General features: G+C 35.8%; 1 protein-coding gene across 3 annotated transcripts; it reads left to right on the forward strand.

The window, feature by feature from the left end:
* Positions 1-1,570: 1,570 nt before the first annotated feature.
* ANKRD7 (ankyrin repeat domain 7) lies at positions 1,571-19,066 on the forward strand. Of its 3 annotated transcripts, XM_055283794.2 has the most exons (8): positions 1,572-1,877; positions 5,067-5,126; positions 11,510-11,624; positions 11,780-11,953; positions 13,114-13,220; positions 13,847-13,984; positions 16,980-17,065; positions 18,700-19,066. In XM_055283794.2, exons 1-7 carry the CDS (start codon positions 1,699-1,701, stop codon positions 17,026-17,028), a joined length of 822 nt encoding a protein of 273 aa, XP_055139769.1. In that variant the 5' UTR covers positions 1,572-1,698; the 3' UTR covers positions 17,029-17,065; positions 18,700-19,066. The 3 variants fall into 3 exon arrangements, with proteins under 3 accessions (XP_055139771.1, XP_055139769.1, XP_055139770.1); XM_055283795.2 differs by lacking the exon at positions 5,067-5,126 and having other exon boundaries at positions 1,573-1,877; XM_055283796.2 differs by lacking the exons at positions 5,067-5,126; positions 16,980-17,065; positions 18,700-19,066 and having other exon boundaries at positions 1,571-1,877; positions 13,847-13,988.
* Positions 19,067-19,237: the final 171 nt, after the last annotated feature.

The following is a 19,237-nucleotide window of genomic DNA, read 5'->3' on the forward strand; positions in this document are numbered from 1 at the left end:
AATTGAAGATAAAGAGGAACCAACAAATTGGATTGAAAAAAATGTTTAAAGAGGTAGGAATCAAACCAGACAAGTGTGATATCTTGGAAACCAAACCAAAAAAAAAAAAAAAAGTGTTTCAAGGAGTTAGCAGTGGTCAGCTGTGTCAAATGCTTCTGTATTTACATGAAAACTCAGAAATGACCATTAGCTTTCATGTGATAGACATCATCGTCAATCTGGCTTAAAAGTAGTGTCAATTGAGTGATGGGAGCAAAAAGGTGATGATGGGAACTGCTTTAAGTGAGAACAGAGGGAGAAAAATTCTAGCACCGATTATAACATTTTAGACAATCCTACTGAGGAATTTTGCCGCAAAAGAGAGCAATTGCGGTGATGGTTTCAGGGGGAGATGTGGTCAATCTTCCTGTTTGTTTTTTTAGGATAAGGCAGATACTAGGATGTATTTAAGCTAATAAGAATTGGTTTACAGAGAGGGAAACTTTAAAGATACATATTAAAGCAGGGAAGAAGGGTTTACTGAATAATGTTTTCGGATAGGCTAGAGAGGATGGGGTCTAGTACATGCAAGAATGGTGCGGGCCTTTGCTAGAAACTTGAACATATCATCTATATGAACAAGAGAGAGGTAAAGTTTTTTTTTTTTTTTTTTTTTTTTTTCAAGGTGCAGGTAAGTGGATAGATATCTTGGGAGCTGGTACAGTTTCTCTTTTGATGGGATCTTTTTCTCAATGGATCAGGAAAAAGGGCCATGAGCCAAGGAGGTGTGAAGAGAGAGAAAGAATAACAGACCATTTGAGGTGGATTTTCCTGAACTGGAAATGAAAGATGATGGCAGGACTGTGTTTTTTCCTTTGGTCATATTTCAGTGGCTTAGGGCAGAGCAAAGAGTTTAGATTTAATGAGGGTTTTGGTTTAGGCACAGATAGGTAAGAAAAGGAATGGGGAAAAACTTAGTGAAGGTATCTGCATGGGAGTGATTATGACGATTGACCGTGGAATTTAGTTAAGTAGTGAAGTGAGGACACAGGGTGTGGGGGTCCAGGCCAGGGAAAGGATATGAGACTAATGGACTGTAGGTGCAGTGAGTTAGATTTTCAAAGGACTTTTGGAGTTTTGTGACCAAAGTGAGCTGGAATATGAGAAGTGGTGTTAAAAAGTGTGTATGAAATTGAGATTATTGAGGAATTGCAGTTATTATAAAGACAATTTGTAGCATGTGGCCAGGGAGGTGAGAGGCTGGGAGTAGGTTGGAGGGAAGATCGCTGGAAGAGATCCACCCCTCCCCATCCCCATCACAAGGAAGGTAGATATTAGTTTGCAAGAGTTCAAGCCCTTAGATCTGCTTTTGAAGGAGAAGAGGCTATTTGTAAGAAAGCTGGTAAGTTTCTATTCTAAGGTTAATGATCTAATAGGAAGACTGCAGGTGCGGCTGTCAGGCCCAAGTCCTAGGTGAGAATGCAGGTCTGCGAGCCCCTAGGACCGGACCATAACGACTTTAACAGCCATAACGACCATAACAGCCATAACGACTGTAACTGCCATAACGGCCGGCTGCGCGAGGCCCTTCCAGCATTTCCACTTTCGTCAGGTACTGGAGAGGTCTGCCGGCCGGGTGCCAGGGCAGAGGGGCAGGGCGGACGGCTAGGAGTCCAAGAAACATCCTGGTCTGAGGGAAAGACTGCAGCCTGCACCGCCATGAATAAGCTTTTCAGCTTCTGGAAGAGGAAGAATGAGACCCGCAGCCAGGGCTACAACCTTCTAGAAAAGGATTTAAAGAAACTTCACAGAGCTGCTTCAATTGGGGATTTGAAGAAGCTGAAGGAATGCCTTCAGATCAAGAAATATGATGTAAACATGCATGACAAAAAACACAGGTGACCAGACTGAAGAGCTAGCGCGGGAGGACGGGTTGGGGCCTGGGTCGTTTAACCAGAAATAAGACAAGTAGGGGCTGTTTGACACTGATTGTCACTCCGGGTTTCCCAAAGAAGAGAGATTGTCTGGTAACCATTGGCAGAGGTTCCCACTCCAACTTTCGGCTTTTTATTTAATTTTTTAAAAATGCTGGGCTGGGCGCAGTCACTCACGCCTGTAATCCCAGCACTCTGGGAGGCCGAGGTGGGTGGGTCTCCTGAGGTCAGGAGTTCGAGACCAGCCTGGCAAACATGGTGAAACCCCGTCTCTAACCAAAAATACAAAAATTAGTGGGGCGTGGTGGCGGGCGCCTGTAATCCCAGCTACTCAGGAGGCTGAGGTAGGAGAATCACTTGAACCCGGAAGGCAGAGGTTGCAGTGAGCCAAGATCGGGCCACTGCATTCCAGCCTGAGTGACAGCGCAAGACTCCTTTCAAAAAAAAAAAAAAAAAAATGCTTACTTGAATATTTTCTACCCTTCCTGAATCCATCCTCTCCTCTCACTGGTTTAGTTTCCACTGGCAGTCCATCTTTTCCCCACCTTACTGTTTTACTTCTTGGTAATAGATCATCCCCAGGCACTAAGATGTACAATTTTGCTAATGGGAGAATAGGAAAAGAGTAGAGACGACCCCCTGGAACATTGGTTAGTTAGATTTTAACACTTGGAAACATCAAAACAAGTAACTTTTAAATTTTTTGAAAAAGAAGCTTGCTGAGTTTATTGATACTTAACAGACTTATTTGGACAGAGGATGATTTTTTTTCTCCCTTCATTGCTACCCATTACTCATCACCAATTTTCTTAAATCTGATTTCATTTTCTCACCAAATATATGCTGCAAATATGTGTAACAACTGTAGAAACGTGTCAGATTCTGGGATAATATGATAAGCCGTACTATTCATTAACCACACTCATTATCATTGAACTTGTCAAGTCACAAAGATCTCTCATAGCCCCCTGGGGCCTTGATGCAACACAATCAGCTATATGAACTCTGTTAAACCACTGTCCTTACTTTGGTTACAATTTAAAAGAGACTTTGAGAATCTCCAAACTCAGAGTTGCTGTTAAGCTGGGGTTGACAAACTGAGGGACTGCCCAGATAGCGTCATACCCAGGTTAGCTTTATAACAAGTACAGTTTTAGGCTCTATCTTGGCATACTTGAGAGCACAATGGCTGCTTCAAAACAGGCATTTGAACTCGCTGTTAATCAAATTCTCCTTTAATCTAAAGTGAGTTTCTCATAGAGCGCATATACACTTAATCCTTGAACAACGTAGGGGTTGGGGTGGGGAGCCAACCCCCTGTGAAGTAAAAATTTGCTAATAACTTTTGACTCCCCCAGAATTTAACTATAAATAGCCTACTATTGATTGGAAGTGTTACCAACAGCATAAACAGTTAACATATATTTTGTAGGTAATATGTATTATCCACTGTATTCTTACAATAAAGTTAGCGAAAGAAAAAGTTATTAGGAAAATTATAAGGAAGAGAAAATATATTTACTATTAAGTTGAAGTGGATCATCATAAAGTTCTTCATCCTGTTTTCTTCACATTGACTAGATGGAGGAGGAGGAAGAAGAGAGGTTGATCATAGTGTCTCTGGTATTTTATGGTAGTAAATGATAAAATAGACTGATATCTACATATATTTTATGCATTCATGGCATACATAACCTTTTCTTAATTTTTCAATATTTTTAGCCTACATGTTTCATCTGCAAGTTTTTTCAAATTGTTGCAAATTTCCAAAATTTTTCTAATATAGCTATTGAAAAAAATCTGTGTATAAGTGAACCTACGCAGTTCAAACACCTGCTGTTCAAGGGTCAACTGTAGTTGCATCTTGTGTTTTATCTATTCAGCCACTGTTTGATTACAGAGCTTAATCTATTTACATTTAAAGTATTTATAGATAGGGAAAGTTTTACTCTTGCTATTTTGTTAGCTTTCGTGTTACTCTTATAGTTCCTCTGTCTTTTTCTTTCTTACTTCCTTTGTGTTTTCTTGATTTTGTGCTTTGATATTGATGTGCTTTGGTTCCTTTCTTTTTTGTGTAACTTATACAGATTTTTTTTGTGGTTACTTTGGGACTTACATAAAATAGCTCATAGCAGTTTATTTTAAGTTGCTAACACTTGAAGTTCAATAGCATATAAAAATTCTAAATTTTTTTTTTTTTTTGAGACGGAGTCTCGCTCTGTCACCCAGGCTGGAGTGCAGTGGCGCGATCTCGGCTCACTGCAAGCTCCACCTCCCGGGTTCACGCCATTCTCCTGCCCCAGCCTCTCCAAGTAGCTGGGACTACAGGCGCTCGCCACCACGCCCGGCTAATTTTTTTGTATTTTTAATAGAGACGGGGTTTCACCGTGGTCTCTATCTCTTGACCTTGTGATCCGCCCGCCTTGGCCTCCCAAAGTGCTGGGATTACAAGCGTGAGCCACCGCGTGGTTTATCTCCCCCCAAACTTTGTTGTTGTCATAATTAACATGGATTCATATTGTTTATGGGGAAGCTGGGGTGCTGGCAAGCCACCCCCTTTGCCCTCTTGGGTACAGCTGGGAGCTCGTGGATCTCTTTCTGATCATATGGCCTTGTGTTGGAGGAAGGATCTTCAGCAAGAGGGTGTTCTGAATCTCTCTCTTAGTTCTAGTGCCTCTGGTTTTGTATTCTCTCAGGGTGCAGGAGACTTTCAATTAGTTTCTGAGTTTTCACAAAGGTAGTTTGTCCTTACACTGTTGCTGAATTGGTGTGTTTGTTGTGAGGAAGGGTACTTCAGGGTTTCCTACTCTGTCATATTGCTGACATCACTCTGGTTAATCTTTTTAATGTGGATCATTTATGAAAAATTTCCTCAGTTACATAATATCTTCAAACAAACCCATTAACAACCACTTGCTGTGAAAATTAATACATATTAAGAAACAAAGGTGTTTGGCATTAGTAACAGTAAATATGTACTATCTGTGGCTGCCTTAAAATATTTTTGGGAGTTTTCAAGTCATAGGGTATGAAAAGCATCATCTTGCATCACAGTTGGGTAAGTGAAAACTATACGGTTAGGAGAAGGATTTGTATTTACCTTACTGGTAGTATTATGACTTTTTTTTTTTTTTTTTTTTTTAACAAAAACAGTGTTGTCCAATCTTCTAGATGGCTTTTATCCTACACCACTCCACTGAATAACTTTATAAGGTAATTAATAACTTCAATGTGACTTCATTCAGGGGTCAGTTTTTGGTCTTACCTTGCTGGCATGTCAGCAAAGTATTTTATTTGCCATATCAGTGGTATTCGTAATATTGTCTTTCAGAACACTGGGGCCATCTGGCATTTCTCCTAATTCTGTGGACACTTCTTTTGACACTCCTTTGCTGGTTTCTCTTCATCTTCCTGAATTGTAAACACTTAAGGAATTCCACCAGAAATGATTCTCTCTCTACTTTTATCTTCACTCTCCTGGTGAAGAGAGAGATTAGCTTTAAATATATATATTCCAGTGCCTTCCAACTTTTAATCTCCAGCCAACCAGACCTCTTGCTGCCTATATTTATACTTGGATATATAATATTCACTGGTATGCTAATAAATGTTTAATAACAGGCCCTTAATGGGTAGGGGAGGGAAAGAGGGAAAACCCTGATTCATACAGTTTGTAAATTGTGGCCAATTTTAAGCTACCAATGTGATATCAACTGGCTTGCAAAATTCCTGAAAATTTAACAGTTAGCTTGTAAGAACCACTAGCTCCATCACATCACTACTTAGCTTTCTCAAACTGAGGTCTCAAACATTCCCAAACTAAGATCCTGTTATTCCACTTCTGACCTGCCTTTTCTTTTTCTATAAATGCCAAATGTTATCTTTCAATTGCTTAAGGCTGAAATTCTAGAATATTTTTGATTCCTCTAATTCCTTCACGTCCATTTGATTAAACAGCAAATCTTATTGGCTCCTGTTTCCAAATAAATCTAACATCCAAGCATTTCTTGCCACCTTTATAAGTACTACCATAGTCAAAGCCACCATTATGTCTTAACTAGAATTACTACAGTGGCCACTTAACTACACTTTCCCCTTTTCAGCTTATTCTCAACACAGCAGTCAGAATGATCCTGTGTAATGTATGTCAAATGATATTATTCCTTGTTTTCATAACTTACAGTCACTTCCCATCTTACTAGGGGTAAAAGCCAGATCCATCCAGTGTCTCATACAACCCTATATGATCTTCATCTTCACCCTGTTACTTGTCTGATCTTACCTCCTACAACTCTTCCTTTCATTCATTTACTTCCAGCTACACTGGCCTTCTTACTGTTCCACAGAAATGCAAGACATGCATTAGGGTTTTTGGACTTGCTGGTCCCTCTGCCTGGGGTGCTTTTTCCTCAGATAGTCATATGACTTGCTCTTTCACTTCCTTTAGGTGTTATTCAACTGTTACCTTACTAGTGAGGCCTTCCCTGGCTACTCTTTACCTACAGTTGTACCCTTTCTCCTCACTGACATTTCCTACCCTTCTTCCCTGCTTTTCTCTTTAGAACTTAATATTGTCTGATATACTTTTTATCTTTTAAATTGTTGTTTACCTCTTCTACTAACACGTATGATTTATAAAAGCAGGTATTTGCATATGTTTTGTTTGCTGATATATCCTCATCACCTAGAACCCTGCCTAGCCATAGTGAGGGCTTAATATTTTTAAAATAAATGAATGAAAGTATGAATACATACATACATTCACATATAAATAGGATAACTTAAAGATACTATTCAGCAATAAATGCAATGAATTATGGATATGTGCAAAAATATGGGTGAATCTTGAAAGTGTCATGTTAACTGAAAGAAACCAGACACAAATGACTCCATTTACATGAAATTCTAGAAAAGGTAAAAGCACTGTAGCATAGAGTAAACAACAAAAAAAGAAAACTACAGTCCAATATTCCTGATGAACACAGACACAAAAATCATCAACAAAATACTAGCAAGCCAAATCCAGCAGTACATCAAAAAGATAATTCAACACAATCAAGTGGGTTTTACTCCAGGTATACAAGGATGGTTCAACATATGCAAATCAATAAATGTGATTCACCACATAAACAGAATTAAAAGCAAAAACCAGATGATCATCTCAATAGTTGCAGGAAAAACATTGATAAAATCCAACATCCCTTCATGATAAAAACCCTCGACAAACTAGGCATCAAAGGAACATACCTCAAAATAATAAGGAACATCTATGACAAACACACAGCCAACATCATACTGAATGTGGAAAAGTTGAAAGCATTCCTCCTAAGAACTGAAATAAGGCAAAGATGTCTGCTCTCACCACTCCTATTCAACATAGTACTGGAAGTCCTAGCCAGAAAAATCAGGCAAAAGAAATAAAAGGCATCCAAATTGACAAAGAGTATATGAAATTATCTCTATCACATGGACATAAAGGTGGAAATAATAGACACTAGGGACTCCAAATGGGGGAATGGTGGGATGGGCATGAGAGTTGAAAAACTACCTATTAGATACTATGTTCACTATTTGGGTAATGAGTTCAGCAGAAGCACAGCATTATGCAAGATACCCATGTAACAAACCTGCATATGTACACCCCGAATCTAAAAAAAAGGATAGTGACATAATGTAAATTAATAGTTACCAGTGGTTTTAGATATGGGGGGAGGGGAAAGAATTGACTGCAAAGAATTGACTATAAATTGACTAGTCAAAATTCATAAAATTGTACACTTTAATTTTATTATAAATTACACCTTGATAAAGCTGAATGAAAAAAATCTCAAACTGTGTATTTCTGTTTGAACGTGTGTGTGTGTGTGTAGAGAGATACTGAAAATGAGAAAGATAAAATATTAAAGGACATATACTTAAATTGCTATTTCCGAGAGAGATGAAATGTGGGCAGAGGAAAGTAGAGTGAGATGGTCATTGGGAACTATTTGTTTTGTCTGAATTTTTAATAAGGTAAATGTTTTATCAAATGTTTCACAGACTCATTTTGGAAGCGTTGTGCTTAAGGTCTCTGAAACCTCATGTAAGCATATGTGCATATTAATGGCCTAATGGAAGTAATATTTTTAGATATGTTTTCTAGTAAAATAAATGATACTAAAAATTAGAATTTCTGGTAAAAAAGAAAAAAAAGGGACAGGGGAAATAGCATAAGCAGATAGTTCAGGAAGCCATAGTGGCCTAGTAGGAAAAACATTGTTCTGAGAGTCAAGATCTGAGTTTGAGGCCTTCTCTACATCTGTATGATGCAGAGATACCTTCAGTCTCATCTTTCAAACTAGAGCTACTACTCGATTAGTGTTTTCTAAACAAAGATCTGCAAAGCTCTGTTGCAGGTATCTTATTAAATCAGAATAGCTCCCTGTTAATGTGCTCTGCGTAGTTAGCTTCTATTTTTGTTTTTATTTCAAGAGCACTGTGCCAAACAAGTTTGAAAATGAATTGGAGATGTTTAATATCTCTCCTGCTATAAAATCACTTTTATGGTTTTTAATAAAAAAGCCCTTAAGATCCATACATAGCTTGGTGAGTGGAGGCCCAATTGTAAATTAATACCTTCAACCATACTACTCAAACCTAGATTACATCGAAAGTGCCCAGCCTAGAGATGAAAATAAATGACCCAGTGTGAGTTAGCTTCCTTGGTTACTTCTCTTTCACTCACCCTGAACTCTAAGTTATCAAGAGCCCAAGAATGTCACTTAAAAAGGGCATTCTCATGATGAGACTCAATTGAAGGCTACAGCTATGCCCTGGCCCTGTACTCTGTCTAGCAGATAACACTTTTCACTTCAGCTTTCAAAGTAATCTTTCAACCTTGACACTCATCTGAGTCATCCCTTTTGCTAAAGTTCAATTTGAGATTTCTGGTATCTGATCATTCATCACCTGTCCACAGTCTATGCTGACAATTTTTCCGTCGATATATGAGAGAGTGAGAGTCTGGGAGAAAATAGAACTTGAATGAAACAAAATGACATCCGTTAGCCTGAAAACCTAGAAACCAATACTAAGCTTCACAGGAATTTAGATTTCTGATTAGATTAAGTACCATGAGTTAAGAAGTAACAATATAAACTAAAGTCTTAAATTGGGAGTATAATGTATTCATGAAAGTTAAGGATTTTTGACAAATGGAATAATATTGATTTTAAAATGTTTCTCTAAGATATCTGTAAATAGACTTTTTGCATTCAACTGTTTCAAGAAATAGAATGGCCTTTGTTTTTGACATTAAGTGGAAAAGCATTCCTATTGGCCTCGAAGCATTTACATTATATGTGTAAACATATAGATAAGTGGCCATGACAAATTTTTTTTTTTTTTGCTGCTTGCTCCAATTGTGAGCTCTAAAATGTAAGGACACTTAAATCTAAAATTTAAAATAAAATGAATGTAAATGTTAAATCTGTATGGTTTTTAAAACATTTTGTTTTTTTTTAAACTAAGATAACTGCTTTAAAAGGATGTCAAATATTCTAAGTAAAAATCTTCTTTGCAAGATTGACGGTTTGAGTGAATATTGTGAACTTTTTAGTGTTTTGTGCATGCTCAAAGCTAGATTAGTTCTTATTTTCAGATTTTGTATAAATGACCCCAGGCTGTATTGTTCAATACCTCCTTTGAAAGTGGAATCTTTCATGGCTATTTTATTTTATTGAATTTGTGGCTGATTTCCTAAGTTCTTGGAGCTATTAATATGAGCCATGAAATTTTTTTATGAGATTTGTAACTGAAGGTTTTAGATTCAGTTGGTAGAAGAGCGAGGTATACAGCAGGGTGCAGCAGCTATTTGTGGAGGACCTATTGGGAATTCATTTACTTTCTCTTAGTAAGAGCAGTGTGTGTGTGTGTGTGTGTGTGTGTGTGTGTGTGTGTAATTTTATGTATTTATTTTAAATTAGTTAAAAAATTGGAGTTGGAGGGAGAGGCAGATCTAAAAATTGGGTGGAAACCACCAAAGTTCCTTGGAACTAAATTCTCAAGATACGTGTAATGGCAGATGAAGGAGACACATCAAAATGTTTGCCAGGATTTGCTATCTACTGCAAGGGCTTATCTTTGGTGGGCTTAAAGCTATTTAGCCCTGTGTTATGTTTGGATTGAGGGCTCTGAAAACTCCTATTACATAAGGAATTTCACCCTTAAGCCAAACTGTAAATGTGAACAGAAAGGTTAATCAGTGCTTCATTGTATCAGGATTACTGAGAAATTAGTCATCAGAAATTTGCTTGGTAAGGATGGAATCACAGTAAAGTAAGGTGGATAGTTTTGAGGGAAACATAATTTAGACCATGTTGTTTGATGAATCATTTTTGTCCTACAACAAAGTACTTCTTTGTTCGTTCCTTAAATTCAGATTGTCTTTTCCATGAAGTATGTTAATTAATTATAACTTCTGGTTTTATTTAGTTATGTTAGCTGACTGTCCTCTTCCTGACTGTGCTCTCTCTTTAGCTAAATAATAATATAATTGGTTAAAATTTGGCTTTTTATATTGTAGTTGTATTACAGTCTTGCCTTCCAGAGATTACATTCCGGTAAACTTAACTAGAATTTTAGCTTTCTCCAATTTTTTTGAACTGTTTTTATATTTTCTTGGTTTATTGCCAGAGATGATAAGTAATTGTGTATAGGTTTTATCTTTTTGAAAATTACCTTATTTTTAAGTAGTTATCTTATTTTTGAGGTTCACCTTTTTGCTATTCCTGTGTGTCAGTAGCAGGTCTATTTAGGTACCCATAGAGTACTTCTGAGGAGCTAAAGTGAAACAAGGAAAATAAATAAGTTTCTTGTTTGGAACATGGATTATTTATATGTAGCCTTGGTATTATAAAATTATCTAAAAGCAAGGCTATAATGATATCACCTTAGAAGTAGATAAATGTTTATTGAGGGCCAGTCCAGGCTAAAAACTGCAAAATTTAAATGGCTCTAATTAGTCTTCTGTCATAATTCATGAATGTGTGTATGGTTTCTGGTAGGCTACCTAGAATAGGGTTCTTTAGAAGTAGAAATTAGTGTAATAACTTAAAATAGAGTTAAGATCTACAACTTAGAGAGTACTTAGGCATTCACCTTTTACTTCTCAGAAACAAATGCCAACTTTAATCACTGAGTAAATAAAGAAAAACACACAATTAGGTATAGCATGTCATTGATTAAGTAATATCCTTTCCTCCTGTTACCTATTAGATGTATTTCAAGTTTTAAATATAATTTCTAAATTTTATTGTGATACCTAACTTTATTATCTTTTCCAAGGCCCAGATATCATTTTGGTATTTTTTAAAAAACCTATTTTCATCTCATTATAGTTAAGTTTTTCTTGAAGTGAAATATAATCTTCAACACACTTGCGCAGCCCTGAAAGTTCAATAAAAGGTAATTGTAATTAATGTACATTTGTTTAAATAGAAATATGTGCATGAAGCAAGTACCTTACCAATGTACAATCTGGCTTGTTTTTGGGTAAAACAAGTAACTTCTCAAACGAAGACTTATCTCTAACTTTGTGTTTTGTTTTATTGACATAGAACACCTTTGCACCTAGCCTGTGCTAATGGACATACAGATGTTGTACTTTTCCTAATTGAGCAACGATGCAAAATAAATGTCCTGGATAGTGAAAACAAATCCCCATTGATTAAGGTATGCCATAATTTTTCTTTTTCAATTGGAATGTGTTTGAGTTCTCCTAGTTAACTTTTGTTGATTTTTCATGTTTTAAAACATAGTATCAAACATTAATTTATCATATCCCAAGTAGTAAATTGGTTACTCATCTACTCTTGTTGCATTAACAGGCAGTACAGTGTCAAAATGAGGATTGTGCTACTATTCTTCTAAACTATGGTGCAGACCCAGATCTGAGGGATATTCGTTATAATACTGCTCTTCACTATGCTGTTTGTGGTCAAAGTTTGTCATTAGTTGGAAAACTGCTTGAATATGAAGCTGATCTTGAAATGAAAAATAAGGTAGTTTTCTATTAAAGAAAAAAATCCTATATTTTAGAAAGCAACTGAAGAGCATATTTCAGATAATTCATCTATGTTGAAATATATGTTATATAAAGCATGAATTTTCCAGACTAAAATTGGGGAGAAAGAGAAGAGATTATCAAAAACTGATAAAATTTTTCTTCTCTTGAAGTCTTTATTTTATTGCAGATTGTAATCCTGACCTCCAAAGAAACACTATATTTAACAACTATAATTGTTTAACAGGCCATAACAAATGAGGAATATTTAATTCTCTTATAACTGGGTATTGATAAAAATCATAAAACCCACCTTTTTTCTATTTTATTGATATACTCATGAATAATAACAACAGAGTTGAAATAGCTAATCACAGGATATTAAAATTAATCTAACTCTTCTACTGAGGCATTATGAATAGCCGGTGAATTTTTTTAAAAAGCATATTGAGCCGGGCGTGGTGGCTCACGCCTGTAATCCCAGCACTTTGGGAGGCCGAGGCGGGTGGATCACGAGGTCAGGAGATCGAGACCATCCTGGCTAACGCGGTGAAACCCCATCTCTACTAAAAATACAAAAAATTAGCTGGGCGTCGTGGCGGGCACCTGTAGTCCCAGCTGCTCGGGAGGCTGAGGCAGGAGAATGGCGTGAACCCGGGAGGCGGGGCTTGCAGTGAGCCAAGATTGCTCCACTGCACTCTAGCCTGGGCAACAGAGCAAGACTCTGTCTCAAAAAAAAAAAAAAAAAAAAGCGTATTGATACTTTACTGATATTTTGTCTACATGACAGCCAAAATAAGTGTCAGCCTGGGAAGTTTAAATGAAACCCAGTGGAAATCTGAATGTGACAATATTATGAAATGTGAATTGATGGTATGCAATGCTTACATTAAATGCTAGGTGCTCATCACTTGCTTATTCTAGGCTGCTCTTACCTACAATTTGAATTAAGCCTAAAACAGAAACTTTAATTTTTTTGTCTGGCTTAACCCTGATTTGTTTTCTTGGTCTTTGAAATCACATTTTTTTATGTATTAAGATCTTTTAAGAGTTAAAGTGTATATTCAGAAGTTCTTATGCACACATATTTTAAGTTGAACTTTAAAGAGCATGAAAATTTGCTACAATATTTTAATCATTTTAAAATAATTTTTTCAGGATGGGTGTACTCCACTATTAGTTGCCGTTACTAACAATAATCCAAAAATGGTAAAATTTCTTCTGGAGAAAGGGGCTGATGTGAATGCTTCAGATAATTATCAAAGGTATAATTAATAAATAAGATAGCACATAACTAGAGCTACCTAATAGGATTATGTGTGTGTGTGTGTGTGTGTGTGTGTGTCCACAAAACACAATATATATGATATTGGGAAAATATAGAACCATAAGACCCGTAGGATGTATGCTCACATGCTTTTGGACAGATTACCTAAACTTTTAGGATTTATTTTTCCCTTTGTAAAATCAGTTGGGCCAGGTATCAATTGGTTATTATTATTATTTATCATTTATTATTAGAATTTAACATTAGACTCTTACATAGATGACCAACTGTTGTAGTTAAATGGGGTCAGGGGATCCAAAGTCTGAAGACACATTCCTTCATGGAATTTTGAGACGTATTTTTGAAAACACTAGGCTTCCAGGAAGAAGAGATTGAAAATGATTGAGCTAGCTGCTTCCTAGGTACTATTCATGTTTAGACTCCATGATATGATCTGTGACTGGCAAACTTTTTTGAGCAGATCTGCTGTACTTTTTACATTCTTGCCTTGACTCTTTCTGATAGAGGTCCTACATTTGAGTAGTAAATTGAGAAGACTGAATTTTTAAAATTAGGCATGTTTAAGATCTTTACATGGGCATCCATTTCTATCTCTTGCTCCAGAACAGCCCTTATGCTTGCTGTCAGTGGTGAACCAACATGTTCAGTAAATCATCTTCTTCGGCAAGGTGTGGAATTATGTTGCAAAGATACTCGTGGATTCACAGCTGAGGAATATGTTTATTTCTTTGGTTTTACCGTGTAAGTGATACTGCATGTCTTTTAACAACTGTATGGGGTTTGATTATAAAGATCAAAGCCTAAGCCCCAAAGTACAAGGCTGGAATAGGCTCAACAGTAGGGGTAACCACATACAAATCTGTGCAGGGATTCTTGATTTTCTCTGTTTGTGGGTTCAATCAATATAAGGGCTACAGATGGGCTGAATATGCAGATAAACTACCAGAGGCAGGAGCATTGGAAATGTGCCAGGACAGGGATTTAGACACTTGTAACATAGCCATTAATAAAACATATAGGTGATAGAGTTGGACAAAAGATGATTCATTCACACAAAGCCTTTCATTGCCTTTAGATATTATTAATATATGGATTGTATTCATGTTTTGAATATTATTGTTAACATTTCATTAGCTAACCTTAGGTTGATAAGTGTTCAGAATTCTAAAGTACGCTCTATTTACACCCAAAAGAAAAACTATTTACCTGTATGAATACAAAGTTCTGATTTTTAATAGTTAATGAGAAAATTACATATGATATACAAAAATTTAATTTATAGCTTATCAATTTAACTTATAGATAATTTGTAGCTAACTTAATTTATAGCTTAATGAAGTAAAATAACATACAAGGTATTTTCTCTATAATTTTATTTTAAAAGCAATTTAAAATTATAAGTAGGTATTTTTTTCAGTTTTTATTATTCTTCTTCCACTGCTTTATTCACATTTTAGGAATACTTTTTAATCATTAATTCCATATGAAAAGCATAGGTGGGAGGGAAGAAAAATAATCACATATACATACAGATGTTTAGTCTTGATTTAACTTTAGATACAAAATAATTTTTATTCTATTAAATGCATGAACCATAATTGAATAAATATAATATTTTCATCTTTGTAATACGGAACATGTGTACTTTGTTTTACTTTGGTTTAAGCAGACCATATGCATAAAATCTTAAATGAAATAAACACGTAAATTATTGGTGAATATCCAAACTATAAAAGGATTCTTCACTCTACAAAAGGGATCCCTAATGTTTCTTTTATGTATGATTGTTTTCCATCACTTAAAAAGTGTATATGAAACTAGAAGACACATGTATCTGTTTAGTAATGTATCTATTGGTCAAAAACAGAACTTGTATATTTAAAATACTTATTTACATATATGTAAGCAAGTCTCATGAAGGCATTATTGGATAGTTTGATGAGAAGGAAATCTTACAATCTTCCTTTATCTCCCCAAAATGGCTTTTAGAACAGAAAATTCTTTTTGTAGATTGCTCCATCATTAATTTTAAAATACAAACATATTGACCATGAAGTTTTTGTCCTCTTAATAGATTCATATCTTCAATGTCGAAAATTGTAAGATAATTACATTTTTTTCTTTTTTTTCAAAGAGGTGAAAGGGAAGAAAAGCAACTTCCTAATGATTAAGCAATTACCTCTAGGATGTGGAAATGATCAACATTTAATAAAAATTACAAGTGACTCTTCAAAACTACAGTCTAATTCCCCTTGTCCTTTCACAGTATTTGCCCCTCTTTTGCAGTGGGAACTAAGCTTTCTGTAATTGTGACTTTGTTGCTCAAGTAGCTGTTGCCTATGTAACGTACTTAAGTATGTGCTGCTTCATAACATCATTTGTTGGCTCTCTATGTAGAATCTACGTGGATTCTATGGCTTAGTAAAGTGGAATCATAGACAATATTCCTCACATAGTTTTAAAAAATTAGTGAAACACTTCCAAATGAAGGAATTCTATTTAAGTATTTATTTTATGGTTAGCCATAACCCATGCATTTCTTCATTTCTCTCATTAAAATTCAGAAGCCATATGGCTCTTTTCTGTCATGGAGCAAAAGTATATTCATCACTGGACGTGTTTCAGTCCCTGACTGAGTTAATTGTCTTCACTTTGTTAATTTACTATAAAACCTGAGAGCTGTGGGCTGAATTTCCCCCTGAAATTCACACGTGAAAGCCCGTGGCCTAGTACCTGTGAATGTGACCATTTTTGGAGATAGAGCCTTTAAAAGGGTGTTTAAGTTAAAGTGAGGCCATTAGGGTTGGCCCTAATTTAATTTCTAACCTGGGTCCTTATAAAAAGGGGAGGTTAGAACATGCAGAGAGACACAGGGGTGCTCACGCTCAGAGGGATGACTTATATGAAAAGGCCAATCATCTAAAGGGCAGTCACCTAAAGCAGGTGTCCCTAACCCCTGGGCCTTGGACCAGACCTGGTCTGTGGCCTGTGAGGAACCCGGCAGTACAGCAGGAGGTGAGCCGCAGGCCAGCAAGCAATACCGCCTGAGCTCCGCCTCCTGTCAGATAAACAGAGGCATTGGGTTCTCATAGGAGCACGAACCCTCTTGTGAACCACTTTGCAAAGGATCTAGTTATGAGAATCTAACTAGTGCTTGATGATATCAGATGGAACAGTTTCATCCTGAAACACCCCTGTCCCCCCACTTCTGTGGAAAAATTGCCTTCCACAGCATCAGTCCCTGGTGCCAAAAAGGTTGGGGATCACTAATCTAAAGAATAGTTATCTAAAAGGCAAATAAATGCCTGGGACAGATTTTCCCTTAAGGACCTCAGAGAAAGCCTACCCTACTGGCACCTCAATAAATGTGCAGCCGACAGAACTATGAGAAAAGTAGTTTCTGTTTAAGCTGCCGCATTTGTGGTGTTTTGTTATGGCACCTCTAGGAAATGAATACACCAACTATAAATTAAAGCCATTTTTACTATCTTGATAGTGGCTTTAAAAAAAATCATATTTGTGATAGCAGGAAGAAAAGAGGTGCCAGAGAATGGGAATACATGAAATAAAAGTGGTGTCTGTTGACAGAGTTGGCTCAAGAGGAAGCTTGTCCTCAAGTGTGTTACATTCTTGGGGCAGCATTGGCTGGCGTGTAAGGTTTTGATTTGATACTTATATGTTAGGAATTAAATTTCTATGCATGCTGGCATTCACACATAATTTCCTTTATGAATAGATACCCACAATTCACTGCGAGCCATGGAAAGAAGAAACATGCTAAATAGACACCTTATTCTTGGCACTACGTGTGACTAAAGGAAGGTAAGATTGCTAACTGGATTAGTGTTTTTTTTCTTGTTGCTCTTTATTTGTTAATTTTTTAGGAAAGGAAAAACTGTCTTAAGTAACATTTAATTTTAAAATGGAAATTTTTTATTATTTTGAAATGTCAAATATTTTTAAGAACTATTCTTAAGAATATTTGTGATTAAAATATTCTGACACTGTGTTGGCTGAAAATGTAAAGATGTAATGTAAAAATATGCTTAATGATTAAGATCATTTTTTAACCCGTTGTCTCATGTCTAGCTATAAGAAAATTTTTGCACATATATATTTTCATAGATGAAAAACTATCATAAAAATTTTAATTTTATTGTAAAAATACATTAAATAAGCACTGTTGATAGTATTTAATATAAGATACACCAAATAATTATATAAAATTTTAAAGAAAGTAACAACATTTGTAAAGAATTGAATTTACTGTGCATCAACTAAAATAAAATTTTGTTATTCATTTGCAAGAATATATACAGTTATTTAGGTCTGTAAAAAATAGCTTTTATTGACAAGTATGTTTTACACTGACTTGTTTTGTTGGATGAGAGAAAAACTTTTAGAACTCTCCTCTGTATTCACTAGCAAGCAGACTCCTGCACTACAATTCACCCCCAGTGTAAAATGGAAGAAAATAAAAAGTACATAGAAGGAGTGTGGAGGCAATAGAAGATCATATAAATTCGCAACTGTTCAAGCCCTCTCCATCCCCAATCCCCACAAATCTATAGTGATAATGCTTACAACAATGTTTGGTCCTATCAATTCCAGGTGAATACACTTAAGGGAGAATTTCTCTGAATTACCTTTTTTTTTTTTTTTTCTGTTTTTGAGGTGGAGTCTCACTCTGTCACCCAGGCCAGAGTACAGTGATGCAATCTCAGCTCACTGCAATTTCTGCCTCCTGGGTTCAAGCGATTTTCCTGCCTCAGCCTCCCAAGTAGTTGGGATTACAGGCTCCACCACCATGCCCAATTAATTTTTGTATTTTTAGTAGAGATGGGGTTTCACCATGTTTGCCAGGCTGGTCTCGAACTCCTGACCTCAGGAGATCTGCCAGCCTTGGCCTCCCAAAGTGCTGTAATTACATGCATGAGCCACTGTGCCTGGCCCTCTGAATTACTCTTAATGTATACTCTTATTTCCTCTTCTCCTACACTTCTCTCTCTCTTTTAAATGTCTATGCAGCTCTAAGAAGTGAAGAATTTCTGTGATTTATACTTCGTTTCTTAAGGGAACTAAAGCAGTAGAAACTACAGAAAAATCATTGCTACATTTTGAGTGCCTCTTGAGGGTTGACAGTTAAAACCAGGCTCACTCATTTTATTCTGGCAAGTTTGTTCACAGTTCATAGTGAAATGTTAATTAATATTTTAAAGCGTAGATTTATTGTGTCAAGAAAATTACCAAAAGATGTTGCAAAAATGGTGAACGTAAAAAGTTATATTTCTGTCAGATTCAAAAGGGACTACTTAATCATTTTAAAATTACTATTAGATATAGAAATGCTAAATTATAATTGTGTTGTAGCTGAGGCATATAATTTAAGAAATACATGTGGAAATGGAAATATTTAGACATAAGTGAAGACATTATAAATATCATTTGTTTCCTAGATATGGAACCCATTTCTACAATTTCTTTGCCGCTTCCTTGAATTGGAAAAAATGTATTTTGAAAGAACCGTTAAGTGAACTATTATAATATTTTTGCTGACTAGCCAGTTGAAGAAAAGTTTGTTAATTGGATGGGATTTTTTTTTTTCACGTTAGAAGACATGAAGAAATTTTAAAAGATAAACATCTATATTGTGAACCATCAGCTGAAAAGATAAATTTGTGTTCAATATATAGGCAGAAAAAAATTTGTGTCAAAATATTGAATGGAATAATAATGAGTAAACTGTGTTAGGCATGTATTAAAACATTTAAATAAAATAAAAATACATTTCGGCTACAAAATGAAGGAAAACATTATAAATAATCCTGTGTAAATCAAAATTATCTTTTATTTACAAGTATTTTCACTGGTAAAACCTTTTTGATTTTTTAGAAACACTATAGTACTATAATATATATTCAGAAAACTTAGGTATTATAGAAAAGAAAAAAGAAAATGCATCACTCAAAGTCTCATTACCCAAACAAAACATTT

This window comes from Symphalangus syndactylus, chromosome 6 (genome assembly GCF_028878055.3).
Source record: "Symphalangus syndactylus isolate Jambi chromosome 6, NHGRI_mSymSyn1-v2.1_pri, whole genome shotgun sequence".
NCBI classification, from domain to species: domain Eukaryota; kingdom Metazoa; phylum Chordata; class Mammalia; order Primates; family Hylobatidae; genus Symphalangus; species Symphalangus syndactylus.